The sequence below is a fragment of the Lycorma delicatula genome, chromosome 6 (genome assembly GCF_047948215.1).
Source record: "Lycorma delicatula isolate Av1 chromosome 6, ASM4794821v1, whole genome shotgun sequence".
NCBI classification, from domain to species: domain Eukaryota; kingdom Metazoa; phylum Arthropoda; class Insecta; order Hemiptera; family Fulgoridae; genus Lycorma; species Lycorma delicatula.
The window spans coordinates 14,315,629-14,338,968 of record NC_134460.1 but is presented as its reverse complement, the minus strand read 5'-3'; the positions used below and the strand labels follow the sequence as shown (position 1 = coordinate 14,338,968).

At 33.2% G+C, this 23,340-nt stretch overlaps 1 protein-coding gene across 1 annotated transcript in view; it reads left to right on the top strand.

Annotated features, from left to right (window-relative positions):
- LOC142326566 (cytoplasmic dynein 2 light intermediate chain 1-like) overlaps positions 1–23,340 on the top strand; it is an 83,288-nt gene that overhangs the window by 45,071 nt on the left and 14,877 nt on the right. The window contains exons 4-6 of the mRNA XM_075369146.1: positions 286–543; positions 4,477–4,545; positions 9,066–9,223. Coding sequence (XP_075225261.1) covers positions 388–543; positions 4,477–4,545; positions 9,066–9,223 — 383 coding nt within the window. The 5' untranslated portion in view covers positions 286–387. The remainder of the gene's footprint in view (positions 1–285; positions 544–4,476; positions 4,546–9,065; positions 9,224–23,340) is intronic.

Genomic DNA, 23,340 nt, shown 5'->3' with positions numbered 1-23,340 from the left:
CTGTGGTTTCAAAACAAATGTTGGGAATTGCATTTTTCTATGATGGGATGTGTTATAAGACAATACATTTATAATAATTTGTAATGGTAAGCTACTGTCCATTTTTTTCCTTATAAATAGTTTTTATTGTCAAACATATAATAATTTTGTTTGGTCAACATAATATTATCATTATTACTTTTTAATTGTGTTTGTTAAAAAACTATTTTCTTAAATTTATAATGAGTAATAAAAATTATACACAATAATATCACAACCTCTCTGAAAATGTTCTTTTTTTTACAGGTTAAAGATATATGTCACATATGGGAATTAGGAGGTGGTACATTATTTACGAGTCTATTGTCAAATGAGGGTGGAGTGTTAAACTCACTTAAAATAAAGTCAATGACAGTGGTTATGATGCTAGATCTTTCATCTTTAAGTACTTTATGGACAGCCATAGAAACATTATTAAATATTATAAAAACTTTTTTGATGCAAAGAAAAGATTCCAGTACTCTTATAAATAATATTAAAAAGAAAATACCTAGCGATCATCCTGTAAGTGTAATTTATAGTTTAATTTAGTTATTCTTAATATACATTGCATTTTTAACACATCATATTCTTATTGTTTTGAACAGCTGTAAAGATATAGAAAATTCATTGATCAACATGGTGAGATTTGGTTAAATTGTTTAAAAAACTCACTTTCTGTATTGTATGGAAATGTGCTTCCAAGAGATATTTTTGAAGAGTTATTGCTACTCTTTTGGTAGTATTGTTAATGCTGTCTGAAGGTGCATATGAAACTTCCTTAGTATGTGGTCAAATAATACATGTGATCTATGTTCATTTTCTTAATTTTGAAATGGAATTGTATGGAAGTATGTAGATATGGAAACTGTGGAGTATATAGAGTATGACTAGGATTTGAACCCAGGATTAAAAGACGAAAGATTGAGTTGCTGCCACCATCAGAGGTCAGCAATGTAATGTTGACATAGAATTTTTTTTATCTACATCATAAAGTATTCTAGAATTTATAATTGTATTGCTTTGATTAAAAATGTTTGCATTTGAAAGTGTCCATCGTGTAAATTTTTGTACTATTATTATAAGCACGCTGAATTCTTCGTATCAATTTGGTCGTCTGCACAGCTACCGGGCTATTTAAACAATTGTCTATTGTTGTACACAGCTGTACAGTCGAATACATGATGACAGGTACTGTTATAATTTTCTCATTAATTTAATTTGATATTAAAGAAACATGAAAAATATAATAAAGATTGAAGGAAATAGATAATTAATGAAGTATACTGTATGGTCTAACTAACCAGTTAACATAATTTACATTTACAAATAAATGTATGTGCTTACATATCAACAATTTATCTATTTGGTTTAATTTTTGGGCTTTTGATCAATCTTCCTAAAAAAAATGTTTGTTTCTTTTCTATGAAACTATACACTTATTTTCAACTTTTTTTTTCTAATTGTCAACTAGTTAAATCATGTCAGTTTTTGTTTTAGCATTTAATTATGGATTATGTTGCTCTATAATGAAAGCTTATATGCAATGATAGAACCAATAAATTTACAGTCATTCTTTTTTACCTTATCAGTTGTTATAATCTGGCACTGTTCAAATAATGCCCCTATTTCTTTATGTCATTATACCTAAACATGCATATTATGAGAAGTATATCCAAGTACAATTAACATGTAATGAAACATTAGTGAAGTAGCAAAAAATTCAGCATGAATAAAATTTAAAATAATAATTGTGACAGGAAGTCATTTTATTAATTTTCTGCATCACAGTTTGGACAAAGAAATAATAATAATAATAATAGCTGTGTTTGTGTTAACACAAATGATGTTTGTAACATCATAAAATTATATTTTCTGTCATAGAACAGTGTGCTAAAAGATAATTTTGCTTCAAAGATCAGAATCAGACATTAATGTACAGTGAATTGGAAGTGAAAAAAAATCAAATGACAACTGTTTCCAAGAGAGTCTTATTAGTATTGATGATATTTGTAGTGAATATCAGTCTATTGTTATGAATGACCAAAACAATTAGTATGTTTAAAATATTAAAAGGAAATCTGTTGATTAAATAGCATTAAAAGTTAAAATATCAGTGGAAGTTGTTACAGTATTCTCCTTGGTGATCTGAAAATTTATCATATACTTGTCAAAAATTCTTTTTAAACATTTTCTAAAAAATTGTTATCTGCAGAACAGTGAACTCCCTGGAGCGTCAAACTCTCCTCACTTGACACCTGCTGATGTTTGCTTGATTCCTTTCTTAAAATTTATTCTGAAAAGAAAACTGTACAAGCTGAGAATATCATCACTGAGGTAATGAAGTAATTAGAACGGTTTCTAAGAACTGAGATTCCAGGAATGTTTTCAAAAAATTAATAATATCGACAGAAGTCTGAAACTTCTAAAAGAAAATATAATGCAGAACCTTTTAATACACTTATTATAAAATAATCTGGGTAATTTTTTAAGCTGCTTTATACAAAGTAAGTTAGACAAATTCCAATCTACAAGGCATATTCATAAAGTAAGGGCCATTTGGTCTTTAAAAATTAACTCATGGGAAAAGGTTTTTACGTACAGTTTTAGTTTGTTACATATCTACTTCACTTTTCCATATAATTGTCATTTAGTTCTAAGCGCTTTTTGTAATGCTGCACCAGTTTCTTACACTCTTCTGTATAGAAGTTTGTTGCCTGGGAATTGAGCCAGTTGACAATGACAGTCTTCAGTTCCTCATCGTTTTCAAAATGTTGTCCACCAAGCCACTTTTTCAAATACAAGAAAAGGAAGTAGTCACTTGGTGCAACGTCTATACTATATGGAGGGAGGTCAAACACTTCTCAACACTTTTCTCAACAAAAATCATAAATCTTCTTGGTTAAGGCAGCGGTGTGAGGATGTATATCATGAAGGAGGATTACACTAGACAACTGCATCGTCGATTTTGAATCGCACGTCTCAGTTTAGTGAGCATTTCACAGTACAAGTCAGCTGTAATTGTTGATCCACGTTCCATGAAATCAACCAAAATGTTGCCCTTTTTGTCCCAAAAAAAGCAGCCAACATTTTTTCACTCTAGTACGGAGATTGCTAAAACTTTTTCGGTTTTGGGGAATTTGAATGGTGTTACTGCATTGGCTGTTGTTTCACTTTTGCGTTGGTATAGGATATCCACGTCTCATCACCCGTAAGAATGTGGTAAAACAAATCATATCCATCTTGTTGATACGGATCCAAAAATACTCATCCACTGCACATTCGTTGCTCTTTTTGTTGGTTAGTGAGCATTTTCAGTACCTACCTTGCACACAATTTGTGATGTCCGAGCTTTTCTGTGACAGTCGTGTAGATAGAGTTGTGTTCAACATCTGGAAATTCATCAGCCAGAGCACTAAACATCAATCGCCGATCACATCACAGTTTTTGGTTCACTTGTTCAAGGATTTCGTCAATCTGAATACTGGGCCTGCCACTCCATTCTTCGTCATGCACATTTTTGTGGCCCTTTTTATATTCTCGACACCATTATCTAATCTTTCCTTCACTCATTACTGTAGGTCCATACACTAGGCACAACTCCTGATGAATTTCAGCAGCTAAACATCCTTTTGCACAAAATTCGAATCACAGTGTGCACTTTACAACTGGTGGGAGAAACGATTGTCTTGTACATTGCGATCTGCAATCATCGGCAGGCAAATAACTACTAAATGTAAGCAACAACTGCAGTGGCTTCGTAAATAGTCGATAGATGGCCCTGCATGTGTGAAACTGTGTTCAGACATGCTAATATTTAAATATAAGCCGATGGCCCTTACCTTATGAATATGCCTTGTATCTTGGAATTTTTTGACATATTTTGAAACCTAATTTCAGAAACTTATGACATTCAGTGTTTCAAATTCAAATTAAAGGTTACTTCTAAAAGGAAATATTATTTTAATGTTTAATAAAGAAAGTTGCATTAGAATAATTAGTTATTTGAATTGAAGCGTGAAACGACGTATAGATGGAATCTTCAGTATGAAAATTTCGGTTCAGTTAAGTCATACTATTTGTGAATGATAAATAAAACTAGTGGGAATAATTTTGAAAACTTTTTATGGTTTTTTTATCATTTCCTATCATCAAGTTTAATATCCTGATCTGTACTGTAGAATCATGTACTCTAATTAGAGATTTAGATAGATTAAGATTTTATACTATCCTCAACATATTTCATTTCTTTAATTATGAGTTTTTATTAATTTTGATACTAAACTACATGACATAAGATTTTATTAATTTTGGCTCTATGAAAAAATTGTTAAAAACAGTAAAATGTTAAAACTTATGATTTATTATTCTTGGAATATTTAATTTTTTTTACATTACTTCACATTCGTGTTGGTGTTCTTCTAATAACTGTTTATGTTATAATTTTATTGATTTTAGGATTATTTAAGAATGGATCCATTTCCAATACCCCTTATAATAATTGGTGGAAAATATGACTTATTTCAGGTAAATATGATTGAACATTTTCTTAAATATCTTGAACATCTTAAATATAAGTATATTTTAGAGTTATTTTTCAGTATTCATAACTATTTGAAATAAAAGAAAAATATACATTTTATAGCTCTTTACTGCGCAGAACATCTACCTTAACTATCCAGTAACTATAACTACGATCAGGTGCTTTATCGTACTAAATTTATCAGATTTTTTATCACGCCTGACCTGGTCTGCAGCCTGCTGTAAAGACATTGACTACGACCACTTAAAAATTTTCTATTTTATGAAGGTGTTTTTTTAGATTTTTTATATTTTATACAAATTTTTCTCCAGTTTTTCTAGACTTAACTAGCTGGAATTTCTAAGAATTTTACAGCTTTATGCACCTGATAACAAATTATTAGGAGATTTGATGTTCATTTACACATAATGTATTTTCATGTATACATGAAACATGTACAGTCTGGTCTGTTCACTCGCATTTTGATGACTGCAGGATTTTTTTATCAAATTCTTTTTTAATAGTTTTCATGCAAAGTAATAATTTTGATCAGTGAGGAAAATTAGTATACATTTTATTTGGAAGTATGAATGAGAGATATAATCCATGAACTCTGGAACTCATTTATATTTTACTCTTTTTAGACCTAGTTTTGATACAATTTTAATTTTGAAGGTTTCCTTGAATTCCAAATAGTTGATAAACATTTCTTTATGTCTGGTTGTACGTAGAACAATATACCTCTTTTATATTACTGCATCCTCCTTTAATATGTATTTAGATTACATTAAATTTATTGAAAAATATGAGAATTGGCTTCATATATTAGGCAAGTTTTTTTTTTAACCCTCCAGTTAGGGAACGACTTCAACAATTTATAGGCACAGATGAAAGTATGCCCATTTACCTCAATGAAGAAGTGCTACTCTTCCAGCTATTAGAAGGCCTAGTATAACACCACAGATGAAGCCAGTGCAGAAGCTGAATTGATTCCCATGTCATATATATATATTGTTTCCTTACCAAATTTTTTACAGGGTTTTCCTTAGTCTTTCCAGGCAAATTCTAAAACTGTTCCTTTTTTGCTGTGGAATAGGACACCCAACCATTAGTGATGCGATCTCTCTGTGATGTATAATTACTCGTATATATGATTTGAATGTAATATTTAGTTATTTATTTACTATGTGAAGATAGTTTCTAGTTTGTATTACTGTGTAAATAGTATAAAAAACTTGTAAGTTTAAGTAGAAGAAATGAAGTATTATTGTGAAATAGAATCATCGAATTTAGAATAAAATTACTTAATATTAAATCCTCTACTAAAAAGAGGCATTGTGATTGTCCAGTATTTCTTAACAAAATTGGGTACATTAATTTGCTGTTTTTTAACAAGTTGGGTTAGTTTTATTTATTGTTGTTTTTAAAGCACTTGAAGTGCAAGAATTGCTTATCAGAGTTCATTTTTCTGATTAACAGTGATGATTACTGTAAATCCATAAAAAATATAATGCTATTTTTAGTATAGTGAAAAGGGTGAAAGTGTCATGTACAGGAATAAATATCATCTACACTGCAGTGAGGCTGGCATGACTGATGTACCAAAGTATATTTAACTTGGTGGAGTGAGTAGGAAAACATTTCATACTTCTCTGTCTATTGTATACAAGGCATAAGGTATTTGTTGTTTTAGGAATAATAGTTTTTAGTGTCTTGTGTGACTTATGTCAGATCCTCCACAATCCTTGTGGTTATGGTATCAGATATACAGGGTGTCCCATATAAAACGCAACCCATCAATCATTCTTCCATGAAATTTCAAAAGTCAAGCTTACTCCCCTACTCGTTACTGAAATGGACTCGTCCAACATCTGAACATCGCGGTGACGCAATAGAACACTACCAATAGTAACAACACTGCAATCATAACGTTCAGTGTATTGCTAGAGACAAGATGGTGTTTTCGCTAGATGAACGTGTTTTCATTGTTGAGTCTGACTTCAGTACGAAATCAGTGGTTGCAGTGCAAGATTTTTTTTGCCATAAGTACCCAGATAAACCAGTTCCTAACAAAACATCAGTATTAAGGTTAGTTGCAAAATTTACAGAGACTGGTTCTATTAATAACAAGGAACACAAAAGATCTGCGTGAGTGTTGAATACAGATACAGTCACTGAAATCAAAGACCGATTACTCGCCTCACCAAATAAATCGATCAGACGTTTGTCTGCTGAAATTAATTTGTCTAAATCAACTGTTCATCGGGCGACCAAACAATTACAATTACGACCTTATCACATTCAAACGGTTCATCAACTTCTTGAGCCCGACAAAGAAAAACGGCTACAATATTGTCAACGGTTCCGTCGATTTCTGTGTGAGGGAATTAATGTTATGGATTAGTTATTTTTCACAGATGAAGCACGGTTTCATTTGGACGGCTATGTAAACAGCCAAAACAGTAGAATTTGGAGTGCTGAAAATCCCCACGTTTATCACGAAAAACAATTACACCCGCAGAAGTTGGGCGTGTGGTGCGCAATATCGTGAAGAAAATAATCAGTCTTATTTTTTTTGAGTACACCATTAATGCAGAACGATATCAGGCTATTTTATTTCAGTTCATCGCACTGTTGGAAGAGGAAGACAGACACTGCCGGCTACAACATGACGGTGCGACATCGCACTACGCAGGTTCAACTTCAGATTTTGTTGAGGAATTCTTTGGTAATCGTGTTATCGGTCGAGGCTTGTGGCCACCAAGATCTCCAGATTTGACTGCGGCGGTTTTTTTTCTACGGGGTTACCTCAAAGAAAAAGCCTACAGCAACAAACCACGAACACTTGAACAATTGAAAGTCAATATTGAACAAGCTGTATTAAATATCCAGCCACAAACTTTGAAAAAAGTTGCAAGAAATGCTGTAAAAAGAATTGAAGCTTGTATTCAAGAACCCATCCTTTACTCTAAAGATTGTATTCCAACCTTTACTCTAAATGTAAGGTAATGGATGGTAATAATAAAAATTACATTTACATTTACACATGCCTTTTTATTATTTCAATACCTACCAATATAAGGTTGGGTTGCGTTTTATATGGGACACCCTGTATATTTAAACCTACATACCAGACAAATAACGATTTAATAAAACATATAAAAAATAATACACATGCTGATTCATATGGTTTGTACAAACCTCCCAAATTGTTTTGTGTGGTATTTTTAAAAAAATGCAAAGAATGTGACCATATTTATATTGGTAAAAGCACTCGATTTTTTAAAAATAGATTCAATGAACACTTTAGATATTATAAAAGTAAAAAAAAAGGTTTCTCTAATGTTTCTGATCTTCTTATTAATAATACACATTCAATATCCGATATTCAAATTTGATATATATAAATATAAAAGTAAATTTAAATTAATCGACCTACGTACAGTATGAGGTCACACAATCATAAAAGCTGCTGTAGATTACAGCACACCTTAAGACATTACTCATTTTTAATACTTCAACTTTGTACAGTCACATAACTTTGGCTAGCTAGTCCACATGGATTTCTATTTTGTTAAATTATTTATTTTATTTTTAGTTATGTTTAATTTAATTTTCGTAAATGACTTCATATTTCTATATATGCAGTTTTTTGAGAAATATGATTCCCAAGGGAATCGACTTTAGAAAAATAAACTATATATATATATATATATATATATATATTATATTAATCCTATCAAACAAAGTACAGAATTAATAAAATAAAGTAGGATGACACCTACCTTATTCCATAATTTCAAGCAAGATTGCTTTCACAAGTACCTTGCATTATCAGTTGCTCCATAATATTTCAAATCTTTTGTTGCAAATTACTCATTAAAATTAAAATTGACATTTCAAATTACATTTTAAGATTAAAATTGTTAAAAGATCCTTTTCCAATTAAATCAAAACAGAAATGAAACTAAATTTTTTTTATATATTCAAAATTTTTATAATTGTAAATTAAAATTAAAAATACAAAATATGAAGTCATTACTAACATTTTTTTTTTAATAATGGCTTAATAAAATAATGACTGAGGTACAGTCACAACTTTGGCTAACTAGTCTACATGGTTTCTATTTTATTTTTATTATTAATTTTAACTTTTAATTTAAATATATATATATATATAAATTATGTAATAATAATTACATAATGTAATATAATAATGTTATTACATAATTTATATATAAATTATTTATAATTGTATATTATAAAAATATATATAATATATATATATATATATATATATTATAATTATTATATATATATATATATATATATATATATATATAAAAACACTCTTTTTAGTGCTCAACTATTTAGTATAATAATTAATTGTTTTATAATATCTAAAATACAACAGAACAAGATTTATGTCTTATTATTTATCTTTAAAGTGTACAATACATAAATAGAAATCATTAGTAAGCTTTTTTTAAATAGAATACTAAAAACAATTTTTTTGTAATAAAAGGATTTTGAACAAGAAAAGAAACATATTGTGTGCCGTTGTTTACGTTACATTGCACATACATCCTGTGCTACATTAGTTTTCTATAGTTCAAAAGATGCTGCTTTAGTGAAACGCACTCGTGAACAGTTAAGTCATTATGCATTTGGAACTACTTCAGTGTAAGTAATAAAGTTTCTTTTTAATAATTTTTTATGATGCTACATTTATAAATGTTTTCTTAGAAGAATAACTAAAATTATAGCAATCATCATAAAAAAAAAGTTATTGTCAAATTACATTGATGTACTGCTGGCTGTTACAGATGAATCTTAATTATCTAAAATAATTCAGATAACAATTTTTGAAAATGAAATTTCATGAAAGAACTGCAAATGGCAATTGCAATTCTTAAAATGAAATTATTGGTTTTGTGTTACAGTTTTATATATAATGGTTTTGGATTGAGATACTGTTTATCATCTTAAAAAAAAAAGAGAAGAGTTTAATAAAAATATAAAGAAACGCATAAGTATTTATTTGGAGACAATTGTCAACATTTATCATTTACATATCATCCTCATCTCATTGGTCTGAGGGGGGGAACGGATTGCAACATATTCGTTGCATCTAGTTTACTGCAAAACAATTTTTTTAATCCTTTGTATTTTTTTATAAATATAGGAATCTTCAAAAACATCTGTTTTACCAGATGATCCTGGTCAGGATCCAAATTTCCGGGAACCTTTGATTGATGGTCTTAGAAGTCAGAAAGATGAGGTAAATTTATATACGTATTAATTTTTTATTTCTCTGCATCTAATATTTATTAATAATAATTTTCTTGTATAATGGCACAGATCCAAAACAGGTCTTAACACAGAGACCATTCAAATTAACTAAAAATATAGCTTATTATTATGTGATTATATTGCTTTATTATCATTGAAAAATTCTATTTTGCTATACACAATGTCTCTTATAGTAGTGAAATTTTTTGAAAAATATCCTAATTGATAGTAGAGGATGGACAGTGTAATCTGGGAATAGATGGAGAAAAGAAAAAGTTAACAATAATGTCATTACTCGTTCGTTATAATTTTGCCATTAATTTCAAAATATGAAAATTATTCTACTTACAATGCTTTCCTTTCATGTAAAGTAACTTAACATTTAGGAAATAAAAACTACAAATATTATAATGTAAGAGTTGCAGAACTTTTATTAATTAGTCTTTTTTGTAAGTAACCAGGACTAATGGTTATCTAAATATATCTAGAATATGTAAGTATATCTCTTCTAATGTAAGTATGTTCTGTCTAGTATATCCTTTGGCAAAATTACCCTTTATTAAATGCCAGTAACATGTAAAAGTAACATGCCGCATATTTTTGCTCATCACTAGTTCAGATATATTCAGAATTTTTTTTTAACATTGATAGTTCATTAGAACCAGCTTATTAAACTTTGCATACCATTTACATTTCATGCTTGATTCACATTTTTTTCCCCAGTATGGTATTCTCTGAAATGTTCGAGTTATTGTTGGAACCATTTGGTTGTAAGGGATACAATTTACCTAGGATTCTATTTTGCAATTTATCCAAGATTCGAATGAATAATTTTGTTATTATGTCTATACATTTTTTGAATTTAAAAACAAGACACTGTTAAACTTTATTCATATACTTTTAATAAGTGATACTATAAGTGGAGTGATGTTGAATACATATTGAACTGTAGGTGTATTTAGTAAAAGATTAGAAGCCAGGATACATTTTTTTTATAGATATAAACATAATTTGAGATGTTTTATTAGTAAACAACAATTATTATGTAAACATTTTTAAAACCTTATCTAGTATATGGACAAAAAATTTGTTTTTAAGTTCAAATTTTTTCAGCATTAAGCTTGATTTAAGTACAAGGTATTGTAGAAAATATACAGGTGGAGTTAGCGGACAATACTAATCTGTTATACAGTTAAACATTATGGTTTATGGTTCTCTGTGAGTAAATCATCTCTTTCTCATTATCCACGTTTTTTCCTAAATTCCACAGAATACCACTAGGGAGAAAGAAATCATGGTTAAGGAAAATGCGAATAGTTCAATTTTACTGTTTATTAAAAAGCCTGGATTTCTGCTGGAGGAAAATTATACAAATGTGAAATTGTATTATTACTAACGTTTAACAATTTAGTTTTTTAAATATTAACAATTTCAATTTTTTAATGCAGTTTTTTTTTATTTTAAGGAATTAGAACGCTATTGCAAGGAGATGGAAAGAAAGCAGAAAATAGAATTAGTCTTTTAACGATACACTGTCATAAAAAGCAGATTTTTTTTCATATAGAAACAATGTTTTCAGCACCTGCACGCAGTAATACTCACAAAATGAACTGAACAAGAATTATGAAGCACCATTTGAGAACACCTTGAAAATTTATTCTTAAGTATTAAAGATTCAGAAAAATTTATAAGGTAAGAATTATTTTAAAAATTATGTTCTAATACATGAAATCATTGGGATCAATCTGTCCTTGAATAGTGATATTTTCAGAGTATTATTAAATAAATAATTATTCAGCGTTGTTATTATTATGTGACAAATGGAATATTTTAAATCAAGAACAATATTCAGCTCCCTCAAATAGTAATTACTGATAACAATATCTTGGTGGCCTTCAATTTTGCATTAAAAGATGGTATTATTATCTTTTATGACCACATAGGATCACTTTAGTCAGTTCATTATCAAAGTCTCTTCCATGGAGTTGTTTGGGCCTTGTAGTCCTCCCAGTACTTTTTCGTGCATTCCAATTTTTGTACTCTTTCTAGTGTTGAAAATGTTCGTGTTGTGAGTTTTTTCTTCTGAGTGTGAAACAAGTATTTTTGTTTTGGATTTTGTTGTTTAATTTTATTTTATCTGTGGTACCTTCTGATGTAAAGCCAATTTCCTTCAGATCCTCTTATTTCTCTGATCCATCTGCATCCTGCCTTTGTGTTTTTCAAGTCAAAATTGTACTGCACTAGCTATTTCAGAAGTCTTGAATCTTGCATCCCCCATGATATGTCCAAAGAAACCTAGTCTCCTCTTAATCATGGTATCAGTGACTTTGTTGGGGAAAATCCACCACTGCCCATCTTTCTGGTACTTTTTATTGATGCAGGTTCTTCCAATTCTTCTTTAAATTTTTTGGAATCTGTCTGTCTGGTCATTCAAGTGGAAGAGTGTTTCTGCTGCTTAAGTGGCTTCTGGTTTTATAAATATGTTGTAATGTCTTATGTTTGTGTTTATTGATAGAAATTTTTTATTGTAAGTGTACCAGGTTAATTTTTAATTTTTGGGGCTTTAGCTAGTTTGTTTCTTCTTATTTGGATCAAGATTTTTGGGTTAGGTTGTTTGTTATTATTTCTCTGAGGTATTTAAATTGGATTACTATTTTGATTTTATTTACAGTTATGTAAAAAAAAAGTTTATTTAAAAGTTTATTTCTTTCTATTGTGATAGTTTTTGGGGCATAATATCTGGTTTTTTTTTATGATATTTTGAGGCCAATTTTATTTGCAATGTTTTGGGGGTTTTAGAACTTCAAAAGTTGAAGATATAAACAAATGTAGGGGATGTTGTGGTTTTCTCCTGCTACCACTCTCCCAACACCAACTTACAAGTACACAGGATTTCTTGGACCATATATTTGACTGCATTGTTAGGTTTCGAGGTCAGAGGACTCGGTTTTGGGGAATTTTAATGCTAAATCTCCTTCCTTTGCTGGTCTCCAGCAGAACACACACGGTAATTATCTTGGGGATTTTATCAATGTATTGGACTTGGTATGTATCAATAATGATGATCCCACCTTTTGGAGCGGTGACTCTAGATTCATGTCTTGATTTGACATTCGTGAGCTCCCCACATGTTAGCTTGCTGATCTCATGGCAAGTCTTGGAAGAAGAAAGTCCGATCGTTCTCTCATTCTGATAGAAATTGCGGTTGCAGTCTAACAACAATGGCTGTTTAAGAGGATATCCAGGTCTCGTTGTGCTACGTTGAGAGAATCGATAGTAGTCAGCCTCATTGGGGTTTCATCCCCCTGCGCTCTCACCGAACTAGTTGCTGAAGAGTATGAGTGGGCAGGTGTTATTCGGGTAGTTGACAGTTTTAGAAAATCTGTATACTGTTGGTCCCCACAGTTGAGTGAGATGAGAAGTAGGTGTCAAGCCAAGCATAGAATATATCAGCGAGCAGCCAGACATCACAATCACAGCCTTCGTGCTGAGACGGCATGAGAAGAGTACCTGTTCAGTTGGCACAACTACAAATTTGCGATCAAGGAGGCCAAGAGAGATGCGTGGAGGTCTCTCTTCCAGGAGATTGATCGAAATGTGTGGGGAGACAGCTTCAGGATAATTATGGGACGTTTTGGATGCTGTTTGCCCACCCCCACAGCTGCCCAAGTCTTGGAGTTGTTCGCCACCCTCTTCCTGAGGGTGGTTGTTCCCCCCAGGATAGAGATAGTTGCGGAAGACCTGCCCTTGTTCAACATACATGAGCTCTTCATGGCTGCACGAGGTATAAACAAGAGTCACAAGAGTGGACCAATTAGAAGAGTCTGGGATCGGACAGAATCCTGTTGGAGGTTATGAAGATTGTCACGGAGGTGGCTCCTATTCCTGTCCTTAATAGCATGAATTATATGATTGAACACGATTACATACCAGACCAGTGGAAGATCTCTCTAGATTAGTATTCATCGAGAAACTTAGTGGGCCTAGTGAAACCACAACTTACCGACCATTGTGCCTGACGAACAGCTTTTGTAAGCTGTCTGAAAGGTTATTTGTGGCTAGGATACAGCAGGAAGTCGAGGCAGGCAAGAGGAGTTCTGAGCGACATGGAATATGGCTTCAGGCAAGGTCGTTCTACTATGGACGCTGCAAAGCAAATTATGGATTTGACAGAACAGGCTGCCAGTGGGACTCAGGGTTCCAGGAGTATTCCAGCTGTGATACTCCTGGACGTCCAAACTGCTTTTAATTACATTAGTTGGGCATTCATCTTCAGAGTCCTGGAGAAATGGCGCATACCCTGTATCTTCAGCGAATTTTACAGAGATATATCCTGTGCAGAAAGGTGGTGGGAGAACAACATCTGTCTTTCAATGTACAGTGCGGGGTTCCACAGGGCTCGGTTGTTGGACCAGCACTGTGGAATCTCTTGTATGAAGGTGTATTTGGCCTGACTTATCCCAAAGGAGTCTCAACTGTCACATATGCCTACAATTTAGCTGTTGTAGTAGTTGCCAGGAGTGAAAGAGATGTTATCTCGAAAGTGAATTGTTCAATAGTCATTGTTGACGAGTGGTTGACTAAGCAGGGTTTTGCGTTTATCTCCTTGCCAAACTAAAGTGGTAGTCTTGGCTGGAAGGAGGCGGCTAGAATCTATGTATTTCGAGGTGAAGGGACACTCCATAGTTACAGACAATGAAGTAAAATACATAGTTTTCTGGATAGACTATAGGCGTTCATTTAATGGTTGCGAAGAAGGTTGAGAAGACCATCCGGGCTTTTCATTTGTAAGTTACTCACAAATGTGGTTGGCCCTAAATCTTCCAGGCGTAAAATATATGAACATGTAGTTAACTCTATAATTCTTTATGGGATCCCTGTGTGGAAAAAAGCCATGAGTTCGAAGAAAAATTTACGCAAATTGGAGAGTTTACAGAGGCGTATGGCCCTGAGAGCGTGCTTCACATACAGGAGTGTCTTGGCTGAGGCAGTTTTTGTTATAGCAAGAACACCACCAGTCGAGTTGCTTGCTAAAATGAGCAAGGTGTATGACCATTTGTTAGAACGATGGCAGGTCCATTAGAATGAAGCGTCCACCACTGCGTGGACTAGATGCTTGAGGTTAAGTGAGGTTAAGCAATGGGTCCTGCTGGGATTTGGTGAACTCAGTTACGAGCTCACACAGTTCCTGACGGGCCACGGCTCTTTCCGCCAATATTTCCACAAGTCCAAGAAAGTGGATGGTAACATATATCCATATTGCAGAGACCTGGATGACATGGAACACGTTGTGTTCCACTTTTTACATTGGGAAACCTTCAGGCATAATTACAGACATCTGGGTCCTCTCTCACTAGATAATATAATAGAGAAGAAGAATTGCTTTACAATGAGGTAACATGGGATTCCATCTCTCGTATGGTCACCGGTATTATTAGGAGTAAGAAGTCAGATGCGAGGACAGAATAGTCTGAGAAAGTCCTAAATATTCCAGCTGCTAGGTGAAGAAGTAAGACTGGGGAGTGAGGCTACAGAGTTTGTTCGTGCTTGCGTGGATAGGGTACAGTGATGATGCATGATGACTCTCGAACCCCTGAGCCTGAAGGCACCCCCCAGGGCTGAGAGTGCTTCGTTGTGGCTCGGCCCTGGTGGGAAGAAGTGGTGAGATAAGAGTTTTATTCAGTAGGGTACAGGTATACATATGCTCTAAACATCTAGCGGAGTCTGTTCAAGTCTGACACTGCTTCATTTATGGGGCGTGTGTAAATGGCATTTCTCAGATTCATCAATAACAAAAAAAAAAAAGTTTTATCATGTTTATTAATTTGATATGTAGTCCGAGGTGAGTTAATATTTTTTGTAAGGATTCTCTGTGGATACAGTTGTAAGCTTTCTTGTAATCTTCAAATGTTATCACCATGTCTCTGTTTCTTTTCCTGTTGTATTCCAATATTAGCTTGAAACTCATGATCTGATCTGAGCAGCTCTTCCAGGGTCTGAAACCTCTCTTGGTATTCTCCTAGTTCTTTTTTGAGTTGTGAACCAGTCCTGTTACGGATGATTCTTGAAAGAATCTTGTATGTTGTGTCTAGGAGTGAAACTCCCCTGAAATTGTTAGGGTCTATTTTGTCCCCTTTTTTGAGTAGTGGATGGATGAGGACTGTCATCCAGCGTCCTGGTGGCTCTTCTTTGATCCAGATGTTGACAAGCTATTGATGAAGGGCAATTTTTTCTGATCTTCCCGCATGTTTCTAGATGTCTACAAAAGTCAGATTTTTCCCCGCTGGTTTCTAATTCCTCATCTCACCAGTGCTTTGTAGACTTCTTTTATTGTGGGAGGGATGATGTTTTATGATGGTGTTATGATGAGTTTAGGAGTTCTGTTAGTTGTTTGCAATTTAGGAGTTTGTTGTTGAAATATTTACCTAGGATTCCTGCATTGTCTTTATTGTTATGGGCCAGTTTTCATTCTTTATTAATATGGTTGGGGTTTCATATTTTTGGAGCTGATTTTTTAAGGTTTTCTTGTAGTCTCTTGACTGCGTTTTGTTTAATTCTTCTTCTATTGACTAAAAAGGCTGTGGCAAACTGTGGGCATTGTTCATCACTCTTCCTAGGTATAGCTTTGTAGCATACATCCTTGAGATTCCATGGCATCCTGGTCGCTATTTCCTATTTCCCATAATGAAAATTTTGTGTTGGCCCATTAGGCCAGTTATTATTTTTAGTTTACCAGTTTGCATGAGCAAGTTTACATTGTGTGCATAAATGTAGGTGATTTGCTTTGGTTTAATTTTTTACTTTTTATTTTTCTTGTCTGTGTATGTAATGTTGGGGCATTCCACTGCTTCTGATCACATGTTATCTTCTAAGTGGCAGCCCACCATATTCTAATGCTGCTTTCTCTGAAAGCAGCATTAGAATATGGTGGGCTGCTTTCTCTGAAATGTGGTGTGTCTAAGAAATTCTCAGTGGAGAATTTCTTAAAAGACCTTTTCATGATTGACTGTCAAGGAGACTAGGTCCTCAGTTACAACATTGGATGTGATGTGTGATTTGATGATAAATGAAGCTGTGAAGTTTGTTTAGATTCATTTCACGAGGCAAATTTCTCCAATTTGTTCCGGATGTATCCAGGCGCACCTCATGAAAGCTCAATCTGGCGTTTGTTAAAGTTGTTATTTCGGAGAAAGGTTACAAAGTCTGATCCTAAACATTATGCCTAAAAGATGGTGTATTAATTTTGGGATGACTGTAATTTATGTTACTTGAAACAATCTCAAAAAAAGCACATCAGTTAATTTTAGTTTTTTTAATTAGCATCAACTTCTATCCTAATTACACAGGGAAAATGACACCAGAACACCGATAAACTCATCCAATATTGTTTTACTATGGAGATGTATGGTAAGCAGTTCATTGAATGTGGCTATCCCATTTGCATTTGTTTTATTTATGCTCTTTAATATTCAGGATGATTCTCCTCCTCCAAGATTGTATTTGTAAGTGTTAGAAACCATCAGTTGTAAGAGATACAGTTTATCATTGGCTACACTGATGAAACAAATGCCAATAGAAATTTTTTTTTTCTAAAATAATCTTGATGTCAGTCAGTTAATGATAGAGTGATATTTCTTAATGTTCTAACTAAAACTATTTTTAGGCAGTCTGACATGAAACCACACATAAACTGACAAATAGACTCAATAGAAACAAGCATCTAACAATAGATGTACGAGGGAAAGTAAGGAGTAAAGTTGTTCTCCATTGACTTTATGCTGAACAAAATTCATACATCAACACAGCTAGCCTGCCAAAGTACATATGTGAATTTCAGTCATTTAATCGATTATGTTTATTCTTAGGATTCAGCAACTGGATGTTTCACCAGCTGAGAGTCCTCAACTTACAACAACTCTTGTATATCAATATTTGTCTTCCTATACAGTTTTTATCTTCTACTCATGCCTCTATTACCAAAATAATTAAACCTGAATGTCTTAGTACACGGGCAATTAATTTAGTTCATCTATTTAAAAGATGTTGTCACAAATCCTATCATCTTCTAATACAACTAAGCATTTCCTTATCTATTATTATATTTACATTCAGTTGTCACATTTCTTACAAAAATGTTACTCCTGATCCTCTTATAAGGTATAGTTAGTTGGTGGTCATAGTTGCAAAGATAGATAAATTCACCTTTCCTTCTGCCACAAAAAGAAATTCAATCAGGATTTGAAACAGTCTTACAGCCTTTAGGTGAAGTTGAGTCTCCAAAAATCTAGCTGTGTGACACTTAAGGCATAACAGCTGTTTTATAAACATTCTTCTGGAACAATTTGGTCATTATAGAGGGAAAGATCTATTGTACTATTTTGCATTATTTTGTTTAATTCAATGTTTTTATCAAGTTTAGTAGGTCTGTAAATAAATTCTATAAATTTCATACAGTTCATGTGCGTCATGAAACCTTAGCTTTTTGTTGTTAACGGTTAATTTCTTAGTATTTATGTATCCTGTTTCAAAGAGATAATTTGTAAAAGTTTGTCAGCTGTTCCATGTTCACCTCAAGGAAGATACCTTGAGATGTACAAGGAACTCTATTTTTGGTAAATATACGTTCAATCTGTCTGAAACGGTATTTAGTGCAATTAATATAGTTTAATCTGTATAGTCACAAGTCGCCATATTTGTCAGTGTCTGTTTTGTTTGCTATTTTGAATGCAATACCTTTCTTCCTGAAAGTGTTAGTAATTTTTCTGTTATTTTTTATTTTTATTTTATTTTATGTCTTGTAGTTGCTAGCTGTGTGTGGAATGGTAGATGGGTAGCAATTAATATGTGCAGGGTTTTATTGTATTGACGTCTTCATTTAATTTGGCACACAACATAACCAAGTATATACTTTTCACAGTATTCATTTAAGTACTAAAGGACTTTCTTAACCTTTTTAAGATTAGCACAATTAACAGCACTGCTATTAGCAATTTCATTAATGCTGGATTATCTCTGTAAGATCTTAAAGAAGAAAAAGTTTCATTGTAAAAATGAGTCATTTATAATTTCAAAGAATTTTCATCAAATTGTTCTACAGCCTTATCTCATTTACTCAAACAGTGTATTTGTATCAAAAATTACACTTGAACTAGTTTTGGTTTTTATTATGATGATAAGTTTTAATAAATTTTAAAATGATAAATTATCCTTTGTATTTATGTTAAATGAAATTTTTTTTAAATTTGTTTACAGGGTATAAGAAGAAAAATCTGTTGAATGATTCAAATAATATAAACCCAGTATATAAATTTTTTGCACAGTTAATGATTTCTTCTTTTTTTTGTTAACTTTACTTAATGCGATACCTATTCTGGAATGAAAATGTAATTTAAAATTTAATTGAAAAATGTAATGCTTTGTTGGTATTCATTCATTTGTTATGTTCACAATATACTGTTTACTTATTGTTGTTATCTTTTTTTTTTTAAGAAGAATAAATTTTTCTAGTCCATGAAATTTATGAACTTTTTTATCTATAACCTTTAACCTAGAATGTAGACCTTTAATACATAAATTTTGGAAATATTGATAAATGGTAGCTGACTTGACTAGTTTATATATTTTTAAAATAAATATTTACTGCTATATTTTTAAAATTTTGATAAATACAAAAAGAAATTGATAAAAAGTAGTAAATTAAATTAAACCTTTGTTCAGATGTGTTAGGTTTACTCAACCGGAAGAAATACATCAAAAACTTAGGTTGGGGTGTGTAGAAGGGATCTTTTTTCAATATGGTTTTATTTTTCAAAATAGTTCATGCTAGTTCATTGTTGGTATTTAATACACACAACAGGTGGAGTGATTTCATGATGATATGATTTGCAAGGAGGTATCAAAAAACAAGCAGAATTATAAAAAAAAAGAAGTGTTTAAAAAAAAAGGAATTTTATATAAATTGTAGATTAACTTCATTTTCTGTAGTTAATAACATTTAAAAGTTTTCATGTTGCAAGTTTTAATAACGAGTCAAATTTCTTGATCTTACATATTATTGGGCTATTTTACATTAATCTCCTCAGAATTAAATTCTCTACAACTTTTGATAATAAATTTTATGCATTTTTTAGTCATTTAACAAAATTGTTGTATTACAAATATAAAATGTGTTTTTAGACAATAAATGTTTCTGTTTTACTTCAAATATTATGAAAACTACTGGAGGTGTGGTTTTGGAACCTGCTTTATTCAACTTTACAGGTTAAAAACCATAAGAAACCATCAGGTTGACTCCTTAATTTGGGTTCCTAAAATTTCAATAGGGTTTTATTTTGCTGTTTACCCTGGAATCAGGGCAAAATGTTTCATTAGCAAGTTATGACTTGCTAACAGAGCATTTCTAGCCCCATGTTTATATGAACTTTTTCCATTATTTTCTGGATAAGTGTGGATAACACTGTGTGAATGTATATAATTCTTATTAGATCATTTAAAAGTTAATTTAAAAGTCATAAAGTTATTTAAAAGTTGATTTTTGAAGTTGGAGGTTCTGAGGTTCAAATCCAAGCAAAGGTAAGTTAATTTTATACAGATTTGATTACTAGTTAGTCGGGATAATCGAGACACACACTAGTTTACTGGTGGAACACAAAAATTGCAGGAATCAGATCAACTTACATTAAACTCTGTTATCTTAACACATAGAAGGAGACATCAGAATTTTGAAGAACTACCTAGGTTTACTGCAGAAGAGCTAGAAAATGCAGTCTTTAAACTTAAACCAGATGAGAATCCTGGACCTGACTGCATCACAGTGGATGTCATCAGAGTAATTTCTGAGACATTGTCTCTGACACGCTGCTGACCTCATTCAAGAAAGCCATACAGAGGGAATACATCCTGAAGAGCTGGAAAACTGCAAGGCTTGTGTTGGTAAGGGAAGATGATGGAGGGTTCACACCCATATCCCTAATAAATACTTTGGGTAAGTTCTTCTGGCAAGGAGGTTGGAGCAAGAGCTGGAACAGTGGGGTGGTTATCTATGACAATATGGTTTTAGAAAAGGCAGATCCTTGGTCGATGCTGTTGGAACTCGTGGATGTAGCCGCTAGGGGGACGAGGCACACCAGACATATCCCATTGGTGATGTTTGTGGAAATCAAAAATGCATAAATAGCATAAAATGGGATGCTATTTTGAATCAGCTGCATTATAGAGAGGTGGCCACTTACTTAGTTTGGATGGTTCAAGAATACCTGGTGGATAGGAATCTGAAGATCCTGTCAGAAGAGGGTGAGGAAATTGTCGTGCCTGTTGAAAGGGGGCTGCCCCAGGGATCAATATTGGGCCCCTTATTTTGGAACATGGCTTACGACGGCCTACTGAGAATGGATTTGATACCTGGTGTGGATATGGTAGCCTACACAGATGACCATTATAGTGACGGCAAGGAGTCTTCAAGAGGTGATGCTACTGGCTAACAATACATTAAAGCATACTGCAAGATGGATGGCGGACAGAGAACTCTCAGTTTCTGCCCAAAAGACTGACATGATTTTGATGATTGGACGAAGACGAATCCCTAGGTTCTCAATAAGAATGGATGGCGCTGACTTGACTCCCTCAAGGAGATCCAAATACCTGGGTGTGTGGTTGGCCAGGTCAAGGGTGTTCACGGCTCACATTGAAGAAACACTCAAGAAGGCAGAAAGTGTAGCATCGGTAATCACTAAACTCTTAGTTAATACCACTGAACCTAGAGATTCAAAAAGGAGAGAGATAGCTTTGACGGTGACCTCCATTATTCTCTATGTGGCACTTGTATGGGATCGGTCTCTAGACATATTAAGGAATAAGATGAGGGCCAATGAGAGATTGGCACTGAAGGTGGCTCAGGCATACTGTACTGTCTAACTGTAGTGCTGATTATTGTTGGGATGTCATCAGTGGATCTCCTGGCAGAGAGATTTGAAAGGTACCAGGCCACAGACAGGGCTGGTACCACAGCCCTAATGGGCTGTTGGCAGGAGAGATGGTGTAGTGCCCTAATGGGCTGATGGACTTTGCTGATACCTTGTATTGAGTAATGGATCTCTAGGAAGTATGATGAGATAGATTTTTGGATGGTCCAGTGGCTGTCTGTCCAGGGATCGTTCACCGCATATTTATATACAAGAGGGAGACAGGCGTCGCCAGAGTGCCTGTATTGTGGTCTTGAAGATGATGCAAAGCATACCTTCCTACGGTGCCCAAGATGGGCTCCGAATAGACTGTTTGGGGAGGAAATTATGAGCATTATGCTTAGCTACAATGACAGTTGGAGTTGTTGTTCTCACTGGTTCCAGGAAGTACTGTCCAAGAAAATGCTAGAAGAGGAACCAAGGTAGAGTGGTGTTTAGTCTGAGAGTGGTCCGAATACCTGACAGGTAGGGAAATGGTGGCTGTCTCAAGAGAGGGTGAGGAGGAAGTTGTGGCCATGGAGTGGGGGGTGCCCCAAGGGTCGATATTGGGCCCCCTGCTCTGGTATGTGGCCTTTGATGGACTGTTGATCTTAAAACTTCCACCTCAGTGGTGCTAACGGTGTTTGCGGTGTTTCCTGGTCATAGTTCCTCATTTGTTTCCAAGAAATTTTTAAAAAATAGTAAATTTCATTGTTACTCCATTTTTACCCCTGTAAACTGGGAATTTCAAAAAATCCTATTGTAGTGTGCAGTTGTACTGTAAGAAGAACATGTATACAAATTTTCATCAATTTATATTCAGTAGTTTTTGCTTGGTGTTGATTATAAATCACTCACGTATGATGTCTTCAGTTTGAATAAGATTTCTATTGAAAATATCTCTACTGTAAAGTATCTTGGGTGTGACTCACCGTAAGAAAGGAGCATGAGAATTTAGCAGCTTGCCACCTAGTGGCCCAAATGAGAAGTGTAGCAGATTAACTGTAACAGATCATGTTTATACACATTTTAATAAATAATTTTTCAATTTTAGATAACATTTCCAAATAACTGTAATCTGTTAGATCGAGAGTGTACCTGATGCATGCAAAAGTTAGCCTTAAAACTACTAACAAACACCTCATTTGAATTTTGAAAATCGTACGATTGTTTGGAGAGATATAAGAGCACCCTATTGCACCTTCCAAAACAGTTCCCCAGGGGCACCCCGTTTATTATCAGTTGATGTTGGTGATTGGTCTAACCTCCCACAAGGTGCTCACATACCTCACACCCTGGCCTGGCTGGCTGTAATGGACAAGTCCCCACAGGAAGCCTATTATTGTTAAACAGAATTTTTAAAATTTATTTAATGTTAATTTAATTCTATTACTTTTGTAATATTATTCATTTGATTGATTCAAATCATTCACAGTTCAGACCCTGCCCACACAGTGACAGAGACTCACAGTTCGTAGTTCATTAATTCAATTCATTGAAGTTTGTGCTTCAACTGGAAAATTTCCACTAGTGCATACGCATATATATATATATATATATTTTTTTTTT